Source organism: Echinops telfairi, unplaced genomic scaffold, assembly GCF_000313985.2.
Source record: "Echinops telfairi isolate 266 unplaced genomic scaffold, ASM31398v2 ScPeMD7_70;HRSCAF=299, whole genome shotgun sequence".
In the NCBI taxonomy this organism is placed as follows: Eukaryota; Metazoa; Chordata; class Mammalia; order Afrosoricida; family Tenrecidae; genus Echinops; species Echinops telfairi.
The window spans coordinates 26004499-26024470 of NW_022103968.1; the positions used below are offsets into that span (position 1 = coordinate 26004499).

The following is a 19972-nucleotide window of genomic DNA, read 5'->3' on the forward strand; positions in this document are numbered from 1 at the left end:
TAAACTGAGGCATAAGGACAAAGAAAGAAATCATTAGAGAGGCTGTAACAGCTTTTTAATAGAAAAGAAGCTCCCAGATGAGGTTCCGTGGGCTAGCAAGTAGCCCAGGAAAGTTGTGCCCAGCAGCTAGGGACACAGGTTTTTAAAGGAGCAGTGAAGAATGTCCAGAATGTGGGGCAATCAGCAGATGGGGTCTGGCCACTCCTAGACTTGTCAGTTTCTTGGAGTTTCCCTTGTACCCAGAGCATCTGGTCTCACTTTCTGATATCGGCTGTCCTGTCTGGCGCCATCTGTTCTGTCTTGCTTTCGATCCTGTGGGGGTGTTCAGCCCTTGCTTTCCCACTCCCATCCAAACAGGTATCATTGCCCCATGAAAAAGGAACAATGTTCTGCGACATACTACAACGTGTTTGAACCTTGAAATAAGCCAGACACAAAAGGATACTTAGAGAAATCGATATACCAAACCAAAAACTAAACCCACTGCCTTCGGTTCAATTCCAATGCACAGAGACTCTTTACAGGGTTTCTGAGGATGGACGTCTTTACAGGAGCAGGTAGCCTCCTCTTTCTCCCACTGAGTGCTAACTGATCTTGCGTTTAGTACTAGCATGGGTTTATTACAGATTGTGCTAGATAGAAAGCCTCATCTTTCTCCCGCAGAGCAGCTGGTGGTTTCAAACAGCTGATCTTACTATTAGCAGCCTAACACGTAGTCCACAACACCACCAGGGCTCCAGGGCTCCTCATAAAGTGAATAAGGGCAGGACATAAATTAGAGGTTACTAGAGACTAGGGCCCAGAGACTGGTGGTGTAGTGGGCTCAAGGTCAGCCGTTCAAAACCACCAACTGCTCTAAGGGAGAAAGAAGAGGCTTTCTATGCACATAAAGACTATAATCTTGGAAACCCACTGGGCAGTTCCACTCTGTCCTATAGGACCGCTACGATTCTGAATCTGCTCGATGGCAGTGAGTTTGGTGTGGTAAGAGAGGCTGCAGTGAAGGAGAGTGGGGAGTTACTGCCCAATGGGAACAGATCATGGGAAATGATTGTCAACACTGGCAAAGGCTGTACAGCATCGCGAAGGTGCTTATTGATACTGAATTGTACACCTAAAATCATTAGAGCGGTGAATTTTATCTTATGGATATTTTTAAAAGGATATATACCATATATACTCTAGCATAAGCCACCCCGACTATCGACCAAGGCACCTACTTTTTTTTCTTTTTTTTAAGTTTTCATCTTTAATGAAATGACTTTGGGAAGAATATGCATTTCTATGACACCAACACGACGGTTTCTGGAATCACAGTTAGACAGACAGAATTATATCCAGTCCGCAATTAATATGATTGCCAACATCGCTAGACACTCATTTTTGTTACATGGCAAACAAAATCAAGAAAGCAACCATCAGACAAGAGAGACCCAAAGCTTCAGACAAGGCAAATCCCAGGATAGCATATGAGAACAGCCACTGCTTCAGCGAAGGGTTTCTGGCGTAACCAATGGTGAGCCTGCCGAAGATGGTTCCAACACCAGCACCAGCACCAGCCACTCCTGCTGGTGCACCACCTGCACCAGTAAATTTGGCAGCAGTATCAACATCTCTGCCAATTGCACTGGTCTGAAACGCCCTTCGGATTAGTGGAGACACACCAGCCTGGGCCCCAGTAAACACTGATGCGCCTACAGTCCTAGCCTCTGGTCGACATAACACGGATGCAGACATCAGTCTGTGTGCAACTCTGGATCCAGCTCGGGGCAGAGCCAGGTGCAGGAGAGCTGGGCACAGGAGAACATCCTAGAGTCTTCGGGGAGGCGTGGTTGGAGGACCTGGGTGACAGGCAGTGTGGGCTCCTCTCCCGCTTCCTTGCTTTCCCGGCAGCGGCACTGGTTGAAAGAGTGGAGCGAGGCACCTAATTTTACCACAAACACGGCATAAAAAATGTGCTGAAAACCTCGGCTTATACACGAGTACATACTGTGTGTGTCTGTATTATTTTCTAAAGAATAAAAATTCACCCAAGGCCATCTGTCAGGCCCTTGCTCTCAATCCCTGGGCTTCCCCATCTCTGGAAAGTACAGAAAACCTGCAGGTGGGGGACCTGGACTCTTGAAGTCGCTATCTCGTGTGACCTTATACAAACTTGAGCTTTCATGGCCTCCCCTTTCTCAGCTGCTAAATGATTAAATGAGCTATCTTCCACTGCCCCCGCTGCTTACAGCCCTCCTGACCCCATCATCTGTGCTTTGATGAGGGTCTTAAAACGTAGAAAACCCCAAGCCTTGACTCCTGACCCAGGTATCGTTGGCTTCTGGCGCACTCAAGGAGATCTGTAGCCCGAGAGCATCCCTCCCCTCCAGCGCAGGGGCCGGCTGTCCTCCCCTGGCCCAGTCCTTCCCTCCGGGTTTGTCCTGGAACTGAGCCAGCCCTTGAGGAAACCTCCACCCCCTTTCTGGGAAAGGACGTGGACCTGGTTGTGTTCCAGGATAAACTTCCACAAGGCAAGAGATAGCACAAAGTCAAGGTGAAGAGCAGAAGGGCCCTTCAAAAGGCATCTTTGTACCCCCGTGTGGCTGTAGCTCCGTCCATCCTGCTCGCAGGCACCCAGCCACCATGTGGGAGCTCTTAGCTGTCTTACTGCTCACCCTTGCTTATTGCTTTTGGCCCAAAGCAAGGCGCTCTGGAGCCAAGTACCCCAAGAGCCTCCCATTCCTGCCCCTGGTGGGGAGCCTGCCCTTCCTCCCTAGGCGTGGACACCCTCACATCAACTTCTTCAAGCTGCAGGAAAAGTATGGCCCCATCTTTTCCTTTCGTCTGGGTACCAAGACGACTGTGGTTGTCGGCCACCACCAGCTAGCCAAGGAGGTGCTCATCAAGAAAGGCAGAGAGTTCTCCGGACGGCCCCATGTGGTAAGCAGTGCCCAGCCTTCTTTCTCCTTTATCCATCACCCACGGAGCTCTTCAGTTCTGCAGGCAAGACCACGGCTGGAATGACCCTCTGGTTCCAATACCCTGTAATTCTTCCAAAGCAAACTGGCAGGGGATGGGGCAAGGGGCCCTGCAGATCCCATCCAGACTCTAGATTGAGCAAGAACGATTAAAGAAGGCTGTCTTTTAGGGTGCACGGGGGTGGAGGGAGCCTGAGGTCAGCAGCTAGTCAACTCTCCCCTGAAATGGATGCTAATGGGTCTAGGCTAGTGTTTCCCCATGGGAGCAATTCCCCACCCTGGGGCGGGTGGCTTTAGAACAATCCAGGAGCCAGGCCTGCAGAAGCAGATACCTATACTTTATCCTGCATTAGGGGCTATAATTTAAAAGTTGTTCATTGCTCTGGGTGAGGAGAGGATGCTGAGTAAAATTTTGTTTGTTCTGTTCCCCTGAAAAGGGAGTAGTAGTAGGACAACTAAGTTTGGAAGCCTATGATTTAGACTTTCTTAATTGAATAATGTTTATAAAGCCCATTTCCCAATGCCAAGCACGGTGTGTGCTCAATAGAGAGCCATTATCAATGCTCTTCCTTGTCGGAATGGAGTTTCTTACCGGCCTCCCTGAGAAGGTGCCGGGAGAAGTAGCTTGGCTCTTGCAGGGCTGACCTGGCGGTTTCCCTGAAGCGGTCCCCAGCTGTTCTAGCTGGGTTGCTCGGCAGTCATATTTTAAGGGTGCTGGATCACCTCCGTGGCAATGGGCTTGGTTAGGGTGGAGAGTCCTACTGAGCTGGCTGTAGTGGTTGGGGGTGTGTGTGCCCGGGGGCCATTAACCCTCCATCATCCACACTGCCAGCTTGTGGTGCTCCCATCTCTCCTGGGCCCCTTGCTCCTGGGCAGAGGATAAAGGTGCTTGGAGGCGATGGGATGGAAGAGGGGAGGCTTGGGACCTTTGTGCTTTGGGGGGGCACCTTAAGAGGAGGTGGCTGTCTGGGTAAAAGCCGCAGATTGACAAAACAAGGTGTTCTCACTCTCCAGGCGTGGTGGGTGGGCTGATGAAAGCACAAGAGGGGAGCAGTGTAAGGCAGAGGTCTGGGGTGTTCTCAATTCAGAGGGCCCATCCCAGGCAGAGCTGCCCTGGTCACAAACGGATAAAGGAGCACACCGCAACTCACTGCTTAAGCCGACCTAGGGACTCCAGCCTGGTGGGATGAGGGAGGAGTAGGGAGTCTGGTCTTGCCCCATCCACACCTTAAAGTCCTGGTGGAGGGCAGCAGGATGTTCCCACGTGGGGGGTCAGTCTGACTGCCTTCTCCCTCTGGAATGGGAAGGGGTATGGGAGGGCCCAGGTAAGCGGTGCCTGATTCCTATGTCCTTTCCCGCTTCCAAAGATGACTCTGGCAATCCTGTCAGACAACCAGAAGGGCATCGCCTTCGCCGACAGCGGTCCCCACTGGCAGCTGCATCGGAAACTGGTGCAGGCTGCCTTTGCCCTGTTCAAGGACGGCCACCAGAAGCTGGAGAAGATCAGTGAGTACGGGCCGGCCCTCCAGGCCCCAGGTGGGAAAGGTGCACGTGGGAGGGGAAAGGGCTGACCGGCGTTTAATCCAGTTTTTCTTGGCCACCACTGCCATCTAGTGGCCACCTGTTTGTGTTTCATGCCTTGGCTAAGATGCCCGTTCTCTCTTCAGTACATCAAGAAATCAGCTTATTGTGTGATTTCCTGGCCACTCAGAACGGACAGACCATAGATTTGGAACTGCCTGTCTTCCTGGCGGTGACCAACATGATCTCCATGATCTGCTTCAACTCCTCCTACAAGTGCGATGACCCAGATCTGAAGATCATCCATGACTACAATCAGGGCATCCTGGACACCCTGGGCAGTGGAGGCCTGGTGGACATCTTTCCCTGGTTGACGGTGAGAGTGCGGTCAGGTCCACCTGGCCCTGGCAGAGTCCCGAATTCCTCATCCTTTTGACTGCCCAGCTTTTTCCTGACCGCCTCAGCCATACTCTACCTTCTCTGACCTCCTAAAACCGTGGCCACTTCCCTATGAAGAATTAGCACTTGTAATTATGCATTTCAACAGTCACAAGAACAAGTCTCATCCATTTCCCAATTGTCGTGGGCAAGTAGTAAGGACTCTACATGCACTAGGCGCCGAGTTCCCCTGGGGGGTAGGCTCTGTTATGCTCACAGCACCGTGAGAAAATGGGCCCTGGGATGTGTGCCCAAGCAGTCCACTTCGAGGACCCTCGGTCAGCTAGTGCTTGATGTCTGATTAGAATGGGAAAGGGAAGCGGAGACCCTCACCCTTGTTTGGAATTTTCCCACTGGGATGGAAGACCCCATTCTGAGTCTCCCTCTTGCCTTCCACCCTGGCTGAAGGAGGGTTGGGGTTTGGAATGTGAGTCAAGAAGGCTAAACTCTGCCTCCAGGCAGGATTCTGGGAGTAGAGCAGTGAGTCTTTGGGAGTCTGGACTGGGTCTTTCTTTCTACGCCCCAGATTTTCCCCAACAAACCACTGGAAATTATGAAGAATGCAGTGAAATTACGAAATGAGTTGCTGAAAAGAATCCTAGAGAAATACAAGGTAAGTGGAGGGGTGGAAGGGAGGATGAGCTAGACCGAAATGTACTGCAGACTCCCGACGAGCTGAAAGCCTCCCACATGGGAGATGCTTAGTACGAATCAGTGAATGAGGATGGAGAAGAAGTGAGGAAGTGAGGAGGATCCGAGAAGGGACCCACATGCCACTCCTCCTACCCCCCTTGCCCCCCGCAAAATTAAGAGGCCCAGTGTTGCCTCCTATCTCCACCCCCTCCTGTCTTGCCCGGTCCTATCTCCTCCCTGAATGCTTTACTGTGTGTCCTGGCTGGGAGGGAAGCATGGTGGGAGGGGCACGGGTGGCTCTCCTTCCTTATGGCTGGCTCCCCATTTCACCCACCCCAGGAGAACTTCAGCAGCGATTCTATCAACAACCTCCTGGACATCCTGATCCAAGCCAAGATGAACTCAGAAAACAATAATGATGGCGGCCCAGACCAGGATTCAGAGCTGCTGTCAGATGGACACATCCTGACCACTATTGGGGACATCTTTGGGGCTGGGGTGGAGACCACCACCTCTGTGATGAAGTGGACCGTGGCCTTCCTGCTCCACAACCCCCAGGTGGGTTCCTTCTCGTGCCTATCTCCCCATTCACGCGTGTCTCCGCCCCCACTCCTCCCACCACCCAGTCAAGTTCAACTCTGGATTCCAGAGAGAAAGGGGCAACGCCCAATACCTTCTGTGCAGGAGGGCTGGGCTGCCCTGGCTCTCACCCGAGCAGTGGCCCCAAGCAGTGGCCCCCGGGTAGAGCTGCATCCACTTTTGGGAACGGGACCTGAGCTGCAGAGGCACCACCCGGAAGAGTCCGGAATAGACTCTTCTTGGATATGACCTTGCCATTCTTCCCAGCCTCAATCACCTACCCTGCTCCGGTCCTTAGCTGAAGAGGAAGCTCCAGGAGGAGATTGACCAGAAGGTAGGTTTTAGCCGCACACCAGCCATCAGCGACAGGAACCGTCTCGTCCTGCTGGAGGCCACCATCCGCGAGGTGCTTCGCATCCGACCTGTGGCCCCACTGCTCATCCCTCACAAGGCTTCCACAGACTCGAGGTGAGCCTCTCTTCCCAATGAAGCCCAGCTCGACCATGTCGCCAACACTGCATGCCAGTCCACCGGCCTGTAGCCTGCTGGTTGACCTGGCATCAGCCACCGACGACTACTAATCCGATCTAACAACCTACTAACCAGGGCAGATACAATCTTGGAGCTGTGTTCTGGGATGGAAGACGGGGTTACTCTGGGCTCTTAACACAGCGCACCATTAGCTGGGGCACATACATCCATGTACCAGCTCCAAATGCACCCCCACACGCCCTGACATGCATGTCCACGTGCCCAGGCGTGAAGACGTAAGTGCTGTCGGGAGGACAGTGCTGGAGAAGAGCGGGCTCACGGCCCACCTGGCCGAGGCTGAGGAAAAGCCGAGGTGTGGGAGTGAGGGGGTATGAAGGGCCCCTTTGCTGCAGGGGACACGGGTAGGCAGGGGAGGGCAGTGTTACAACTCCCTTTGCCCCTCTCCCTCTCTCCGGCAGCATTGGTGAGTTCGCTGTGGACAAGGGCACACAAGTGATCATCAATCTGTGGGCAATGCACCACAGTGAGAAGGAGTGGCACCAGCCAGACCAGTTCAAGCCTGGTGAGTCCCCCGCCTGCCCTGCTCCGGGGCACACAGCCACCGTGGACTCCGTGCCCACCCTCCCTCGACCCTCCATCAGCAACCCTTCCTCCCTGCCCAGCTTGCTACCTGAAGACCCTGGGCTCCGCCCGCACCCCCAAGGGCCTGCACCCACACTCCTTTCCCAGGTTTCCCGGCACTCTCCACAGCCAGGTTTCCCGCCTCTTCCAGCAAATCTTCTAGCCACGTGTTTCCCCACCAAGTCAGCCTCCTGGGATGGTGGCACTTTGATTTGTTAAGACCACCTCTTTTCTACCCTTCCTGAATCCCTCATTTCCTCTAGGTGATAAGGGCTAGCTGAGGGCAGGGCTGGGGCTGCCAGGCCTTGTCTCCCTCTAGGTCAGGGAAGAGGCCTCTCCTCCTTCCTGCCCTAGACCATGCTGATGCCTTCCATGTTCACAGAGCGCTTCTTGGACCCCACGGGGAGCCAGCTCATCTCGCCATCTCTCAGCTACCTACCCTTTGGGGCAGGACCCCGGTCCTGCGTGGGTGAGGTCCTGGCCCGCCAGGAGCTCTTCCTCTTCCTGTCCTGGGTGCTGCAGAGGTTCGACCTGGAGGTGCCGGATGACGGGAAGATGCCCTCCCTGGAGGGCAATCCCAAGGTGGTCTTTCTGATTGACTCCTTCAAAGTGAAGATCAAGGTGCGACAGGCCTGGAGAGAAGCCCACGCTTAGGGTGGTACCTAGAGGCTGTGCCCGGTGGCCCCACGACTCCACCCACTGCAGCCCGGAAGTCTCTGAATTAAGAGTTGCTACCCTCGCCGCCCCTCGTCCCGCCCCCCCACTTCCGCTCCCACCACCTGGCCCTCCTCCCAGCCCACCCCGGTCTCTTCCAGTCTGTGGCACTGGGAGTGACGTGCAGAAATGAAAGTCTTTGTCAGAAGCTCCCTGAGCAGCTCATTCATTCTTTCAATAAATATTTTATTGAGCATCTGCAATGTGCCATTTGTGAAGGCTCTCTAGGCCCCCACGCTCCCTGATTTTGTGAACCTGACATCTCTGTGAGCTGACACGTGTGGCTGATACGGTTCAGAGACCACTAGGTGCTTTGGGGGGATGGCCAGAGATGGTGTGAATACCTGGGGGAGGCCAGGGGAGGGGAGTCCCCTGCCTGAGGGCACACAGCACGTGGAAGGGATTAGCATGGTCAGTGCTTAGCATGGCCAGTGCAGGCGAATGGAGGTCGGGGTAGGAGAGGACCCAGGTCCTATGAGGCTTTTGTCAGCATCGGGCAGGAATCTGGGTCTTTTTCCAAGTATAATGGGAAGTTGCTGGGAAGTCTGAAGCAAGTGGAAGGGTGTGATGGGTATTTTAAATAGATGGCACTGGAGCAGGAGGGGGAAGGGGTCAGGGAACACAGATAACAGGCAGAGGGCTATTGTCCTGGCCCAGCTGAGAGAGATCGAGGGGGCTAGACCGCGGCCACAGCAGGGCTCTTTCCCTGCCATCCAGTCAATGCCGGAGATATTAGCCCACCCCTGCCCCTCCTCTCTAAAAAAGTCTGGATTTCCAGGATGTTAACTGTTTATGGGGGTAGAAAGCTGTCTTTCTCCCAAGGAGCAGCTTGTGGCCTCCAACTGCCTGCAGCCCAACACAAAGCCTCCACCCCAGGGCTCCTCGTCAGCCATGCGGGCGACAGGAAATCATAGGATGCAGTGGGTGCTTTGAAAGCAGAGTGGCAGATCTGGTCCCAGGCCAGTCTGTATGGCTGCATGCATACCCAAAGGCTGCACTTTGGGAGAGCGTGTACAGCCCCCAGACGTGGCCCATCACTCCCCCCACCCCCCTTCTGTCTTGGCGCCACAAACTGAGATCATTGTGCCTCCTCCTATCAGCAAAGGCCTCCCTGGATATTGGGGGCCAGCTCCTTTAATCCAGCATCTTGGAACCTTGGCCACGGGCCAGTCTGCAAGTGAAGGATGTCCTAAAATGCCCCAGAACAAACGGACCCTTGCCTTTTAGCCTGGAGAAAGGCCCCGATCCTAGCTCCCTGGCACCAGCCAGACTAGGGTCAGGTCATCAACAACCCAATCCTTCCCCTCTGATGGAGGGAGGGTCCTGCTGGAACCCTGGTCTGACCAAGCCCAAAGAGAGGAAATCTTCCAAAGAGGGGCCACTGGTTTTCAATGGCAGCGGTGCTTTCTGTGCTGTTCCCTCCCATCTCCACCACTCAGTCTTTACTGAGCAGTGGCCCTAGAAAACTGCCCACCAGTCCACAGGAGGGTTTGTGGGCATCAGGGCCCGAGTCCAGTCTTCATCACCTGTAGCGGAAAGATGCAGCCACCACAGGAAGCTGACAGGAACAGGTTAGCTGAAGGTGACCTCCTTTCCCGCTCCCAGGAACCTCTGTCCCCACCAGCCAGCTGCAGCTACCCTCAACTCAAAACCAGGGAGCAAGACTGGCCAGAAGGGAGTGGAGCATTTCAAATTTGCTCCGTATTTGAAAGGCATTTTGCAGATGGAACAGAGAAACAATTAGAAGGCTAGCTTTCCACAGAAGCCATGGGCGTGTAAGGGGGATGAAAAACATCCAACTGTCAAAGCTGACAGAGGCGCCCTGCTGGTGTAGTGGTTACGTGTTGGGCTGTGACCCGCAGGGTTGGCAGTTTAAAACCAGCAGCTACACGGGGGAAAGACTGGGCTTTCTACTCCCAGAACGTTAGTCTCGGAAATCCACGGAGTCAGCCTTGGCTATCAGAGCTGAACGTGGAAGGCAGAGTGGCTGGGGCAAGCCCTTCATTTTGAACACAGGAACTTGGTGGTCTGTAAGGGGAGGAGGTGTGCCGAGTGAGGAGCCAGCCCTTTCCATGTGCCCACTGTGACCAAGCAGAAGATCCTCAGGCCATCTGGTGGGGGAGAGGACAGAGCCGAGTGTTCCTTCAGGAAATGACCTCCAGCTATAACTCTGCCTGAATTCGGCTCTTGCTAACCTGGAAGGCCCTTTCTCTCTGGGTCTAAATCCGCCCATCCTGAGTTCAGCGTGCAGGCCCTTCTCTGGGGCAGATCCCAGACTCCCAGTCCATCAGGATTGTCCCCATTTAGCTCTTGGTTTCTGCTCCTTGGCACTGAGTCCTAGGAATTCACAGACATCTGCCGAGGTTTCAAATGGACTTGGTTTCCCTTAAGCACTGTCGACTCTCTCTCTGGAGTTCAAGGGTGGGTCCTGTCTCAGACTGTCCCTTAACCAGGTTGTATGACCAGCACTCTGGTGGAGTGGGGGTGTCAATCCCCCGGACCACTGTCATGAGCCAATTCCAAGGCATAGATCCTATAGGATGGGGTAGGACGGGCGGCCCCCACCAAGTTTCTAAGGCTGTGAATCATTGACCAAAGCCACTGCCACCACCTTTCTCCTGAGTGGCTGGTGGGTTCAAACCGCCAACCTTCCTGTTAGCAGCCCAGCGCTTTAACTACTGCCCCAGGGCTCCTGGGAGATCCCTGAGTCCTGGATTGTAGGGTTTGATTTCTATGGGGTAATATCCCCACCAGAATGGGGAAGGGATGACCAACAACAGCCAAGTGGGCTTCAGAAAGTTCATGGGAAAATGAAATAAAAAGATAATGGAATGTGTTCACAAACTTTTTGAAGCCCCCTCTTCCTATACACACCTTAATAGATGGCTCGTTGTTAGTGCCATCGAGCCCATGCCAACGCATAGGGAGCCCAAGCACAACAGAATGAAACGCTGCCCGATCCTGGGCCACCCCCACAGCTGTTCCTGTACTGGGGCCCATGGTCGAAGGCCCGGCATCAGTCATTAGATGACAAATTCCCTTGGCTTGTGCTTCCCCCACAGACATACAAGGGCACAGCTAACAATACTACAGTAAAATAGCAAATGAGGAGTTTTTAGTACCGATTTCCTCTGCAGGGAGGGGGAGGTTCTGTCCTCACCGTAGCGTGCAGAGGGAGTGTGGGGTGAATGAATGTCCAAGTTGGTGTGTAGTTGGGGTAGGGTGGGTGAATGTTCTGGTGGGTGTGGACTTAATATTCTGGTTGTGTCGTGAGTATGTGGGTGGTTGTGATGGAGTGGGGGTGGGTGGATGCTCTGGTGTGTGTGTGTGAATATTCTGGTTTGGAGTGGGGTAGGGTGAATATCCTGGTTGGCTCCTGGAGGCCATAAAGCTTAAAGCACATAGGGAGGCTAACCAGAGGCCCTGGGCTGGGAAGCACACTGGAGAAATAGCAAGTCTAGAGTCCTGGCCCTCCAGTTTCCAAGTTGTGGGATCCTAGGCCCATGGCTAACTCCCTGAACTTAGGCGTCCTGTAAGGTGGGGGTGGTTACTCCCTGCTAGAGGCTCAGGCAGCAGCACCCATGCCCCGGGAGTCACCAAGTGGTCCCAGCTCAGGTGGCTGGGCCAAATTCTCCGCGTGGGCCAGTTACCTGGCCTTCCTGTCTGATGGGGTGGGGGTGGGGAGGCTGCTGAAGCGTGTGCAGAAAGTGAAACACCTCGGTGCGGCTTCTCATTAAATAAGAGCCTATGCATCAGGTTTGGTGGTTTAATCCCTACTGACATTAGTCTCATTGCCTGAATCGGGGCCCAAGGAGTCCTCGTGGGGCAGTGATTGAGCATTAGACTAACCAATCAAAAAAGCGTTTGGATGCCAACCAAAGTCAGCAGTTTGAGCCCACCAGCTGCCCCATGGGGGCCCCGCCACGGCAGTCGGCTTCCGTAGATTACGCAGGCTGTGTCCACATTGGCTTCGTGAAGGTTCGTGCACAAAGCTCCCCAAGGTCATCAGCTGGGTGGGGATGGGAGGTGGTGAGCACCCACGAGGCAGCCATCAGGAACCCACCCTCGGGCTTCTACAGCCCTGCGGGCCCACCAGCAGCCCCTGGCTTGCTGCCTCGCCCCTTCCTTCCCTGGCCAGGGCAGGCTGACAGCTGGGAGGTGGGTGGAGGTTCCCAAGACAAACTCTTTCCATGGCTCCTACGCAGTGTTTTCTAACTTTTTCCAGTGGGATTGGGTTTCCTGAAAACATGAAAGGGGAGCTTCAAGCAAGGCGGGGAGCACATTAACCCAGAACACGGGGGCATTTCTCCCTCAAAAACCACCGAGGGCTTCTCGCACTCAGCCGGCGTGTCAAGGCAAAGGGACCAAGATCCAAACCGCTTGAGTGAGTTCCAGAGACTCAGATGATGTTTCCAAGGGGGTCAGCACCCTACAAGTTGGAAGTGACCACTGACCAGATAGATGGTTGTAGCAGGCCAGCACGGCCCACCCCGGCCTAAGGTCATTTCAACACTCGGGGCAATTGCAGGTGAAAGGGGGGAGAGGGTGTGTGTGTGTGTTTATGGCTTAGATGAGGAAGGGGGGGGTGATTAAAACTTTTTGAAAAAATGGTGTCTGGTTCATCCTTAACCCTGTCCCTCTTCTCTGGTTCTCTTCCTACCTTTGAAAGACACATCTTCACAGGGATTTGTGGAGATATCATTGCATCTCTTTTCTAGCTGAGTGGATGGAGTTGGGGGTCCAGGGACCTGAATTCAAATCCTACCCTTCGATTAGCTGGGTGAGGTTGTAATGATTAACGCTATGAACGCCTCAGCCCTATGAGTAAAACAGGGAGAACGATAGCTCACCCCTCAGAGGGGTGCTTAGAGGCAAAACCAAGATTACAGAGTAGGTACAATGTGTAGACCAGGTGTGGTGTAAGCAGTCAATAAGCACAACAGAGCACACAAACTCAAATGAAAATCCTTTTATTATCAGCTTACCTCTCTGGCCACTTTCTAGGATGTGTTTACCTAGAAAGATCAAATGACTTGCTGTTTTAGACAGGACCCACATAACTCTCCCATTTCAAGGGCCCCCTACGAGGCTCTTCTGTGCATTTCAGCACCAGGCACGTAGTAGATATTCAATAATCTGTGGCATGAACATTTGCCTAGGACAGCGGTTCTCAACCTGGGAGTCTTGACCACTTTCGGGGTCGAACAACCCTTTCACAGGGTCGCCCAATTCCTAACAATAGCAAAATGACAGTTATGAAGTAGCAACAAAAATGTTATGGTTGTTGGGGGGTCACCATCACAGGAGTAACTGTATGAAAGGGTCATGGCACGAGGAAGGTTGAGAACCACTGCCTTAGGACTTCCTCTGCTCTTTTCTTGGCCTGGCTGGCTCAGTGTGGTGACCTTCTCCAGGAAGCCCCTGGTGGCCTGATTTGGGCTGAATTCTCTTCCCTGGCACCCTGTGCACTTACAGCATGGTACGCAAACTGTTAATGGGCCTTTTTGGCTCTCTTAACTATCAGCGCTTCTGAAGAGGAGCCGGTTGGTGATGTCATAGCTGCGTGCCAATGCCTGGCACGGGGCAGGTGCTCGCTAAACACTCAGGTCTACAAGACTCGCCAGTTACTTGCCCCCAGGCTGGAAGCCTGCATCCCAAACCCCTCCCAAGATCCACAGCCCTCCTCAGCAGGTCCCCCAAGAAGCCAGCCAGCATGCAGTCGAGCCCATTTCCCGTTCCTCCTCCTGGTCAAACCCTGGTTCCCCTCCTCATTTCCCCTCCATCAGCTGAAGAGAGGGTACATGTGAGTGTCTTGAAGTGCTGTGCTTTAGGACATTGGGACTGTCTCCATCAGGAATGTGGTCACCTGAGCAACAGGGGTGGGCACTCAGTGGGCCCGCAGTCTAGGATACGGTGAAGGGGGAGCTACAGACCAGGAATCAAGGCATGTGACTTCTTCGGGTGACCAGCCCGTAGGAGTTGTGCCGTTTTGTTTCTCTCTCAGACATTAGTGTAAAGGGGGAAGCCGGAGGTATGTACTTCCCTCCCCCATGGCTCCCCAAAGCATAATTACGGCTCCCCTAGGGCAGACTGGGAGATACTACTGGTGTAGAAGGCTCTAGGCAGCTACCATCCCACTAGTCCTGTAAGTGCAGGGCAGTGTCTCCCATCCAGGGTCAAACCCAGGGTTGGGGGGTGGGGTGGGGTGTTGCTGACTTGCACAAGCTCAAGAGTGAGGAAGAACCACTGCCTGATGCCGGTGGACCAGGGAGGCTCCCCTCGGGGACAGAAGAACTCCTTCTGGGATGAGAGGGGTTAGCAGGATGCCCACCTCCTTGCTTTGCCCACCTGAAGATGTCTCCCTGGGCAGGGACATCCCTTTCTTGGGCGGAGGCAGCAGGCTGTTCCAGTTCTCTAGTACGCGAGTAGGGACTTACCTCTGCCTCAGGCAGCACTCTTAGTTCTAAGAGCACGGCCTTACGCAGCGGGTAAATGAACACGCACTGTCCTCAGAAAGGCGGCAGTGGCCGTGCTGGCAGATGCTGGTACACAAGTGACTCCCCAACTGCCTAAAAATTCATCCAGGGGGTCCCTGCTGGGTTTTCAAGATCTCAAACTACCCCCCACTGCTCAAGCTCCTCCAGATGTGTCCCACTCACGCATTCCACCTCAGCCTCCCTCATAGAGTTCATGACGATCTCCCCTGCCCGCCGGGGCCACCCCCAGCAGCTCTCGTCTCCTGGGCTGTCTCATCTCGAGGGCAGTGACCTGGTCACGTACATTTACTCTGCATCACCTTGGGGACCCAGCACCCTCATCCACACTTCCATGTGAGCAACCAGACCTCTCTCCGGAGCACTCGCCTGCTGCCTTTTAAAGTGTCACAGTTTGGCTGGAGGGTACCTGACAACACTGGTTTCCACTTTAGGGGGGTGTCTGACTACAGCCTATCTGTGGGAATTTACAAAGTGTGCCCAACATCAGAAATGGGGCCTCTTCCAGGAAAAAGCGTGGCCGTGGAGCTGGCCTCACCCAGCGCTGCCGTCTGCCCTCATCTACTGTGTGAGCTCCTCTGTCCGTATGGAAGCAGGGACGAGCACTTGTGATGGGGGACTTGGAGGTGCAACTTCCTGAGGGCCAAGGAAGAGGAGGAAGGAAAGGAACAGAGAGCTGCAAGGAAAGGTGGGGAAAAGCGCAGTAGGATTTTGGGGGGATAGATTTTAAAAAATTTTTATTTGGGCTTCTCACAGTGGTTAGAGCCACTCTGTCTTCAGAACAATCACAGCACAGGAAATGCATCACTGAGACTGCCCAGGAAAGTCTGACCAGCTGAGTCTTATTGCTTAAAATACACATATTCACAATAACTGACAAACGGTGACGTGCCTCACACAGGAATGTGTTAGCGTTTGCAAATCCTCCGACGGTAGCACCGAGCCCTTGACCAGCCCCTTTCTTCTCGTCCACCGGGTAAAACCAGCTCATCAAATCTCCCTGGCCCTAACTACTCCAATAACAGCCCGGTTCCCGGGTCTCCTGAGGCAGGGCAGGCGCTGTGCAGGGGCCAGACTGCTACCACTGGAACCAAGCCCACCTCCACCAGTTGCATTTCTTCTTCTCATGCCTTTAGGGTACGATGCTGCAGGGGGACCCGACAGTCAGCACTTACAGGTTGAGGAAGCTTCCAGAGGCTCAGCATCCATCCATTTGCTCAGTTAACTGAAGAAGGATTTGTTTTGGTAAAACGTGTGCTCCTTTGAGACAATTCAGTGAGTTGTTCGGGATTGGGGGGGGGGGGGGGGGGGGAAGAAGTGGCAGAAAAGGCATCTGAGGGCTGGTGATGCCCCGGCCACACGGCAGCTTGCACGGTGGGGCCGCAGGCAGCCGAGGGGGGGAAAGCCCTGTGGCACTGTGGCATCTGCCAGCCCTTCCTGGCAACTGTGGGCAGCGGCTTGTCCAAGCGTATCACTCAAGATCCAACCAAGCTTCTGGTAGAAGTTCCATCTTCGCCTTTGGCCCAGTGCATGGTTGTGGTCACCAGCAAGGGACTAGCTCACAGGGCTGGAAGCAGCCGAGGGAGGCAGACCCAATCGGAGCCCAGTTCCAGGGGATGGAACACAGGCCTCCGAGCGTCCACAAAGCAATGTGCAAATTGCAGTGATGGGTAGAGTAAAACCTCTACTTAGAGCACAGTGTCTCTGGCAAACACAGAGGACCGCCGTTGACAACGCTGCTGAATATGCCCTAGTACACGGTCAGACATCTGCGCAGTAAACAGTAAATATGTAAAATAAGTTACTTTGAGAGGGCCATATGTGCGCCGCGCGTCGTGGGCAACCCGGGCAGAATGGCGGCTTCAAAGTAGATTCACAGGAAAACAGGGCTTGGGGCTGACACACAGTGGACAACTGCACACAGGCCATCCAAAAACTCCCTGTATTCAGATTCCACTTGGTTCAGGATGGATTTGGGTTTTGTGGAATCCAAACACAAGACACTTGTTTGCCTCCCAGCCTTGGATCTGCCTATGGCTGTGTATGCCTATGCATAGATACGGATGCAGTTTCCTTTCTGACCCTAACATCAACGGATGCAGTTTCCTTTCTGACCCTAACATCAACGTCTCCGCAGCATGCTGGCCGGGGGCTGTTCCTGTTGGCAGTTGGCACTCTGCATTCAGAGGGCTCCTATCCACGTGCTCGGAGGGCCAGACTATGGCAATAAGGATCCCCCAGGCCTTCAGGATGGCTGCCTTCACCCTCTGCCTGGGCCACGTCGATTCTTTACTAGGAGATACCAAAACGAGTCCCCTCATCCCAAAATAAAAACAACAACAACAACAAAAAGGCAGGGGCATGAAAACCACAGATAACCAAGGTGTTTCTTCCAAGTGGTCAGTTTAAAAAAAAGAAGAAAACCAAAAACTAAAAACAAAAAACCCCAAACATTCAAAAACAAAGAGAAAATACTGTGTGAGAGCCAGACTGTGCGACTGCCTGGGGCCCCTCCATCCGTCCGTTTGTTCACCAAGGGCAGTGAGCTGGGAAGGACTGGGCAACCCGAGTCTTGGGGTGGCACTGGGTCACCTATGGGCCCAGGCAGACGCCAGGCCTCCAACCGCTGCCATGGCTGAGCGCTTCCTGCTCACCTGCAGAAGTAGTTCCAAAGATCACTCTCGCCCAGGCCTTCACACAAAACAACTTCCTTCTGGCTCAGCTGCAGCCAGGCTCTTTGAAGGCAACTAGGGAAAGCATCCAAACGTCCCTTCCAGAACAGAACTCTTGCCTGTCCACTGGGAGGCTCTTGTTTTGAGCTCGCCTTTGTTGTCTGCTTTTATGAGAAGAAAAAAAAAACCAAGGAAAAGGCAGGATAGCCCTCCGCGGCTGAACCAGCCTGCAACCAGCCAGAGCCCGGGGGAGGCAGGGTGCCGCCCTAACCGGCCACCTGGTATTGGAGAGAGCAATGGGTAGCCAGCCCCCAAGAACCTACCACAGAAGTGCCCACTCGCTCTTGGTCTCAGCCCCGAGGTTGCTGGCAGCTGGGAGAGACCCTCCCTGGGCGGGTGGCTGAGACACAGCAAGGTTCTCTGATCTGAAAATTCGAGAATAAATCCACTCCCCCACCTAGAATCATCTCCAGGTGCAGGCCCGAGACCCTCGTAGGGGTTTTCCAGACACACCTTTCTCTGACCAAACAAGTGGGCGAGGTCAGATTTGAAAAGGGGAAAAGACGAGGAGGAGGTGGGGGTGGCTGTGAGGAATGAGTCACAGAACCAACTTCTCAGCTCTCTATAACCCTGTGCTTTTGTGGGGCAGTGCCACCCACACCCAGAAATGTACCTGGAGGTGTGGGCAAACAGTGGTGGTGGGGAACAACAACAGAACACCGAGTGGCTGCACCCCCTCCTCTAAAGTCCGGTTAATGCTTCTCTGGTGACGGATGCCCCTACCCAGGTTGTTCTGCCAGGCTCTCAAGCGCAGGCCGCTGCTCTAGCTGGGGGTGCTGCTGCCCTGCGAGCTCGGGGAGTCCTGCTCGTTGATGGTGTTCAGCAGCAGGCAGGCGGGCGCCTGCGGCAGGTGGGGGTGCCCGAGCTCTCGGGCCTGCCCCTCGGAGGGTGGGTACAGCCCTTCCTCCTCGTCGCCCGCGGGCCGCACATGGCAACTGTCGCAGAAGTCCAGGGGCCCGTCCAGGGCGTCATCGATCAGCGAGCTGAACTCTTTGGGGTCGCCGTCAAGGCCGCGGTTGCACACGCACACCTCGATGCCGGAGTCCCCGGTGAAGCGGCGGTGCCGACCCGGCGTCTTGTCTTTGTTGTCGGGGAGGGCGCCGCCCTGCTCGGGGCTGTACTCGCCCAGCAGCTCCTCCTTGCTGTCGGGACCCTTGTCCAGGAAGGCCTCCGGGTCCAGCTCTCCCAGGCCGGCCACGGAGCTGCTGGGCTCCATTCCAGGGGCTTTGGTGGCAGCGTGGTCGGTGGGCCCGTCGGAGGGCTCGGGGTCGGCGATGCTGGGGGGTCTCGTGCTGCTTCTGCTGGGCCCAGACAAGGGGCTGCACTGCGCCCCCTGGGTGCCCCTGGTGGGATCGGCGCCCGGGGGGCTGCCCCCTGCAGGGCCACCCTGTGCGGGAAGCTGCTGCTGCTGCTGCTGCTGCTGCTGCAGCTGAAAGGCACTGTATGGTGGGGGAGGAGTTGGAGGTCGGTTCACCACTTCCTCATAAGGAGGTAGTAAATAGTTTGGCAAAAACCCTAAAATGGGGAGGTAGGGAGGAGAGATTACTGCGCTGGCAATTGATCTGGGGCAGACTGCAAACTCACACTGCACACAAGCACTGCCTCCCCCCACCCTTTCCCCCTCCCCCAGCACACCCACACCAAGTTCCTGGCTGTGGGCAGGCGTGAGGGCTGTAGGCAACTTTGCAGAGAAAGAGGGGCAGATTGGGAGTGACCCAATCCAGCTATCTGAAATCAGAGAGCACTGCCTCTGTGACCAGGACTTCCTGCTGTCTGGAAGTTAAGGTAGAGGGCTAGGCCAATGTGGGCATGGCTAAGAAATGACTTCTGCCTGGGGCGGACCCTTTCCACAGGCACAGAAGCCTCACTTTCCTTGTTCAGTTGGCCTTCCCCCTGAGCCCATGGGCCTTGGGGTCTGGGATCCTCACTTAAGATTTCCTGGCCACTGTTCCCTCCTGCCAGCCCTTCCGCATGCACCTGGAAGAGGGCCTGGTGCCAGGTGGGCAGGGGCCTGTTCTGTCTCTCTCCAAGGTGGTTGGAGAAGGTCCGGAAAGACAAACTACCCTTCCTCCTGACACAGGTCAAGAGGGCAGTGGTTCCAGTGGGGGGTTGGGGGCAGTCTCTGCCGACCAAGGATTCTTAGCCATATGCCAGCTGAATTCTTTTCAAAGTGGCGAATGCCTTAGAGCCCAGACAATCTATTCATAATATACCAAAAATGGCTAGCATTTACTGAACACTTACTATATACCAGGCACTGTGCTAAACACACCATCCCTTCTGGACGTGGAATTCAAGCAATTACGACCACTTTGTTTCACAAAACACGCTGCAGGCCTCCATCTGCCCTGTCCAGGGCTGTGTGCAAGGGATCCCCTGAAGAGCCACCAGGTATCTGAATTCTCAGGAAGTCCCACCACCACGCCACCACAGCTGCCCCGTCATGTGGTCTCGGCTCAGGTACATGTCATTACAGTAAGCAAACTGGGAGGCAATAAGATCACTAAACTCCCACGTCTTGGTTCACAGGCATTATGCACCACCTGACTATCTGCCTCTAATGGAGCGGAGGCCTGGCCAGACCCAGCCACGGAGAGGCTTAGCATGGCCCCGCGGCATCAGGGCGCTGCCTCCACCCTGCCCCTCTATTCCCACACTACCCACCCCTTCTCTGTGGTGGGCGAGAGAGAGGGTGAGTTAGTTAATTGTGCCAACCTGGCCGATAATCACATGTGGGTCTGGTTGAAAGGCGGAGGGATAAATGGGTGGTGAAGCCTCGCCTTTCTAG

General features: G+C 54.6%; 2 protein-coding genes and 1 pseudogene across 3 annotated transcripts in view; 1 reads left to right on the top strand and 2 right to left on the bottom strand.

Moving 5' to 3' along the window:
• Positions 1–1298: 1298 nt before the first annotated feature.
• On the bottom strand, positions 1299–1808 carry LOC101652170 (annotated as a pseudogene).
• Positions 1809–2533: 725 nt separating this feature from the next.
• LOC101641397 (steroid 17-alpha-hydroxylase/17,20 lyase) lies at positions 2534–8156 on the top strand. The gene is made up of 8 exons (XM_004701300.2): positions 2534–2922; positions 4328–4466; positions 4628–4857; positions 5446–5532; positions 5892–6110; positions 6430–6599; positions 7082–7185; positions 7627–8156. Exons 1-8 carry the CDS (start codon positions 2626–2628, stop codon positions 7896–7898), a joined length of 1518 nt encoding a protein of 505 aa, XP_004701357.1. The 5' UTR covers positions 2534–2625; the 3' UTR covers positions 7899–8156.
• Positions 8157–15172: 7016 nt separating this feature from the next.
• WBP1L (WW domain binding protein 1 like) overlaps positions 15173–19972 on the bottom strand; it is a 67215-nt gene continuing 62415 nt past the window's right edge. For both annotated transcript variants that reach the window (XM_004700953.2, XM_045291283.1), the window contains exon 4: positions 15173–18699. In XM_004700953.2, the coding sequence (XP_004701010.1) occupies positions 17948–18699 (752 nt within the window). In that variant the 3' untranslated portion in view covers positions 15173–17947. The remainder of the gene's footprint in view (positions 18700–19972) is intronic.

Coding starts and splice junctions, on each gene's coding strand:
- LOC101641397 (XM_004701300.2), top strand. CDS start 2,626: ATGTGGGAGCTCTTAGCTGTCTTACTGCTCACCCTTGCTTATTGCTTT. Junction 4,467..4,627: donor CCAGAAGCTGGAGAAGATCA/GTGAGTACGGGC, acceptor TTCTCTCTTCAG/TACATCAAGAAATCAGCTTA. Junction 5,533..5,891: donor GAATCCTAGAGAAATACAAG/GTAAGTGGAGGG, acceptor CACCCACCCCAG/GAGAACTTCAGCAGCGATTC.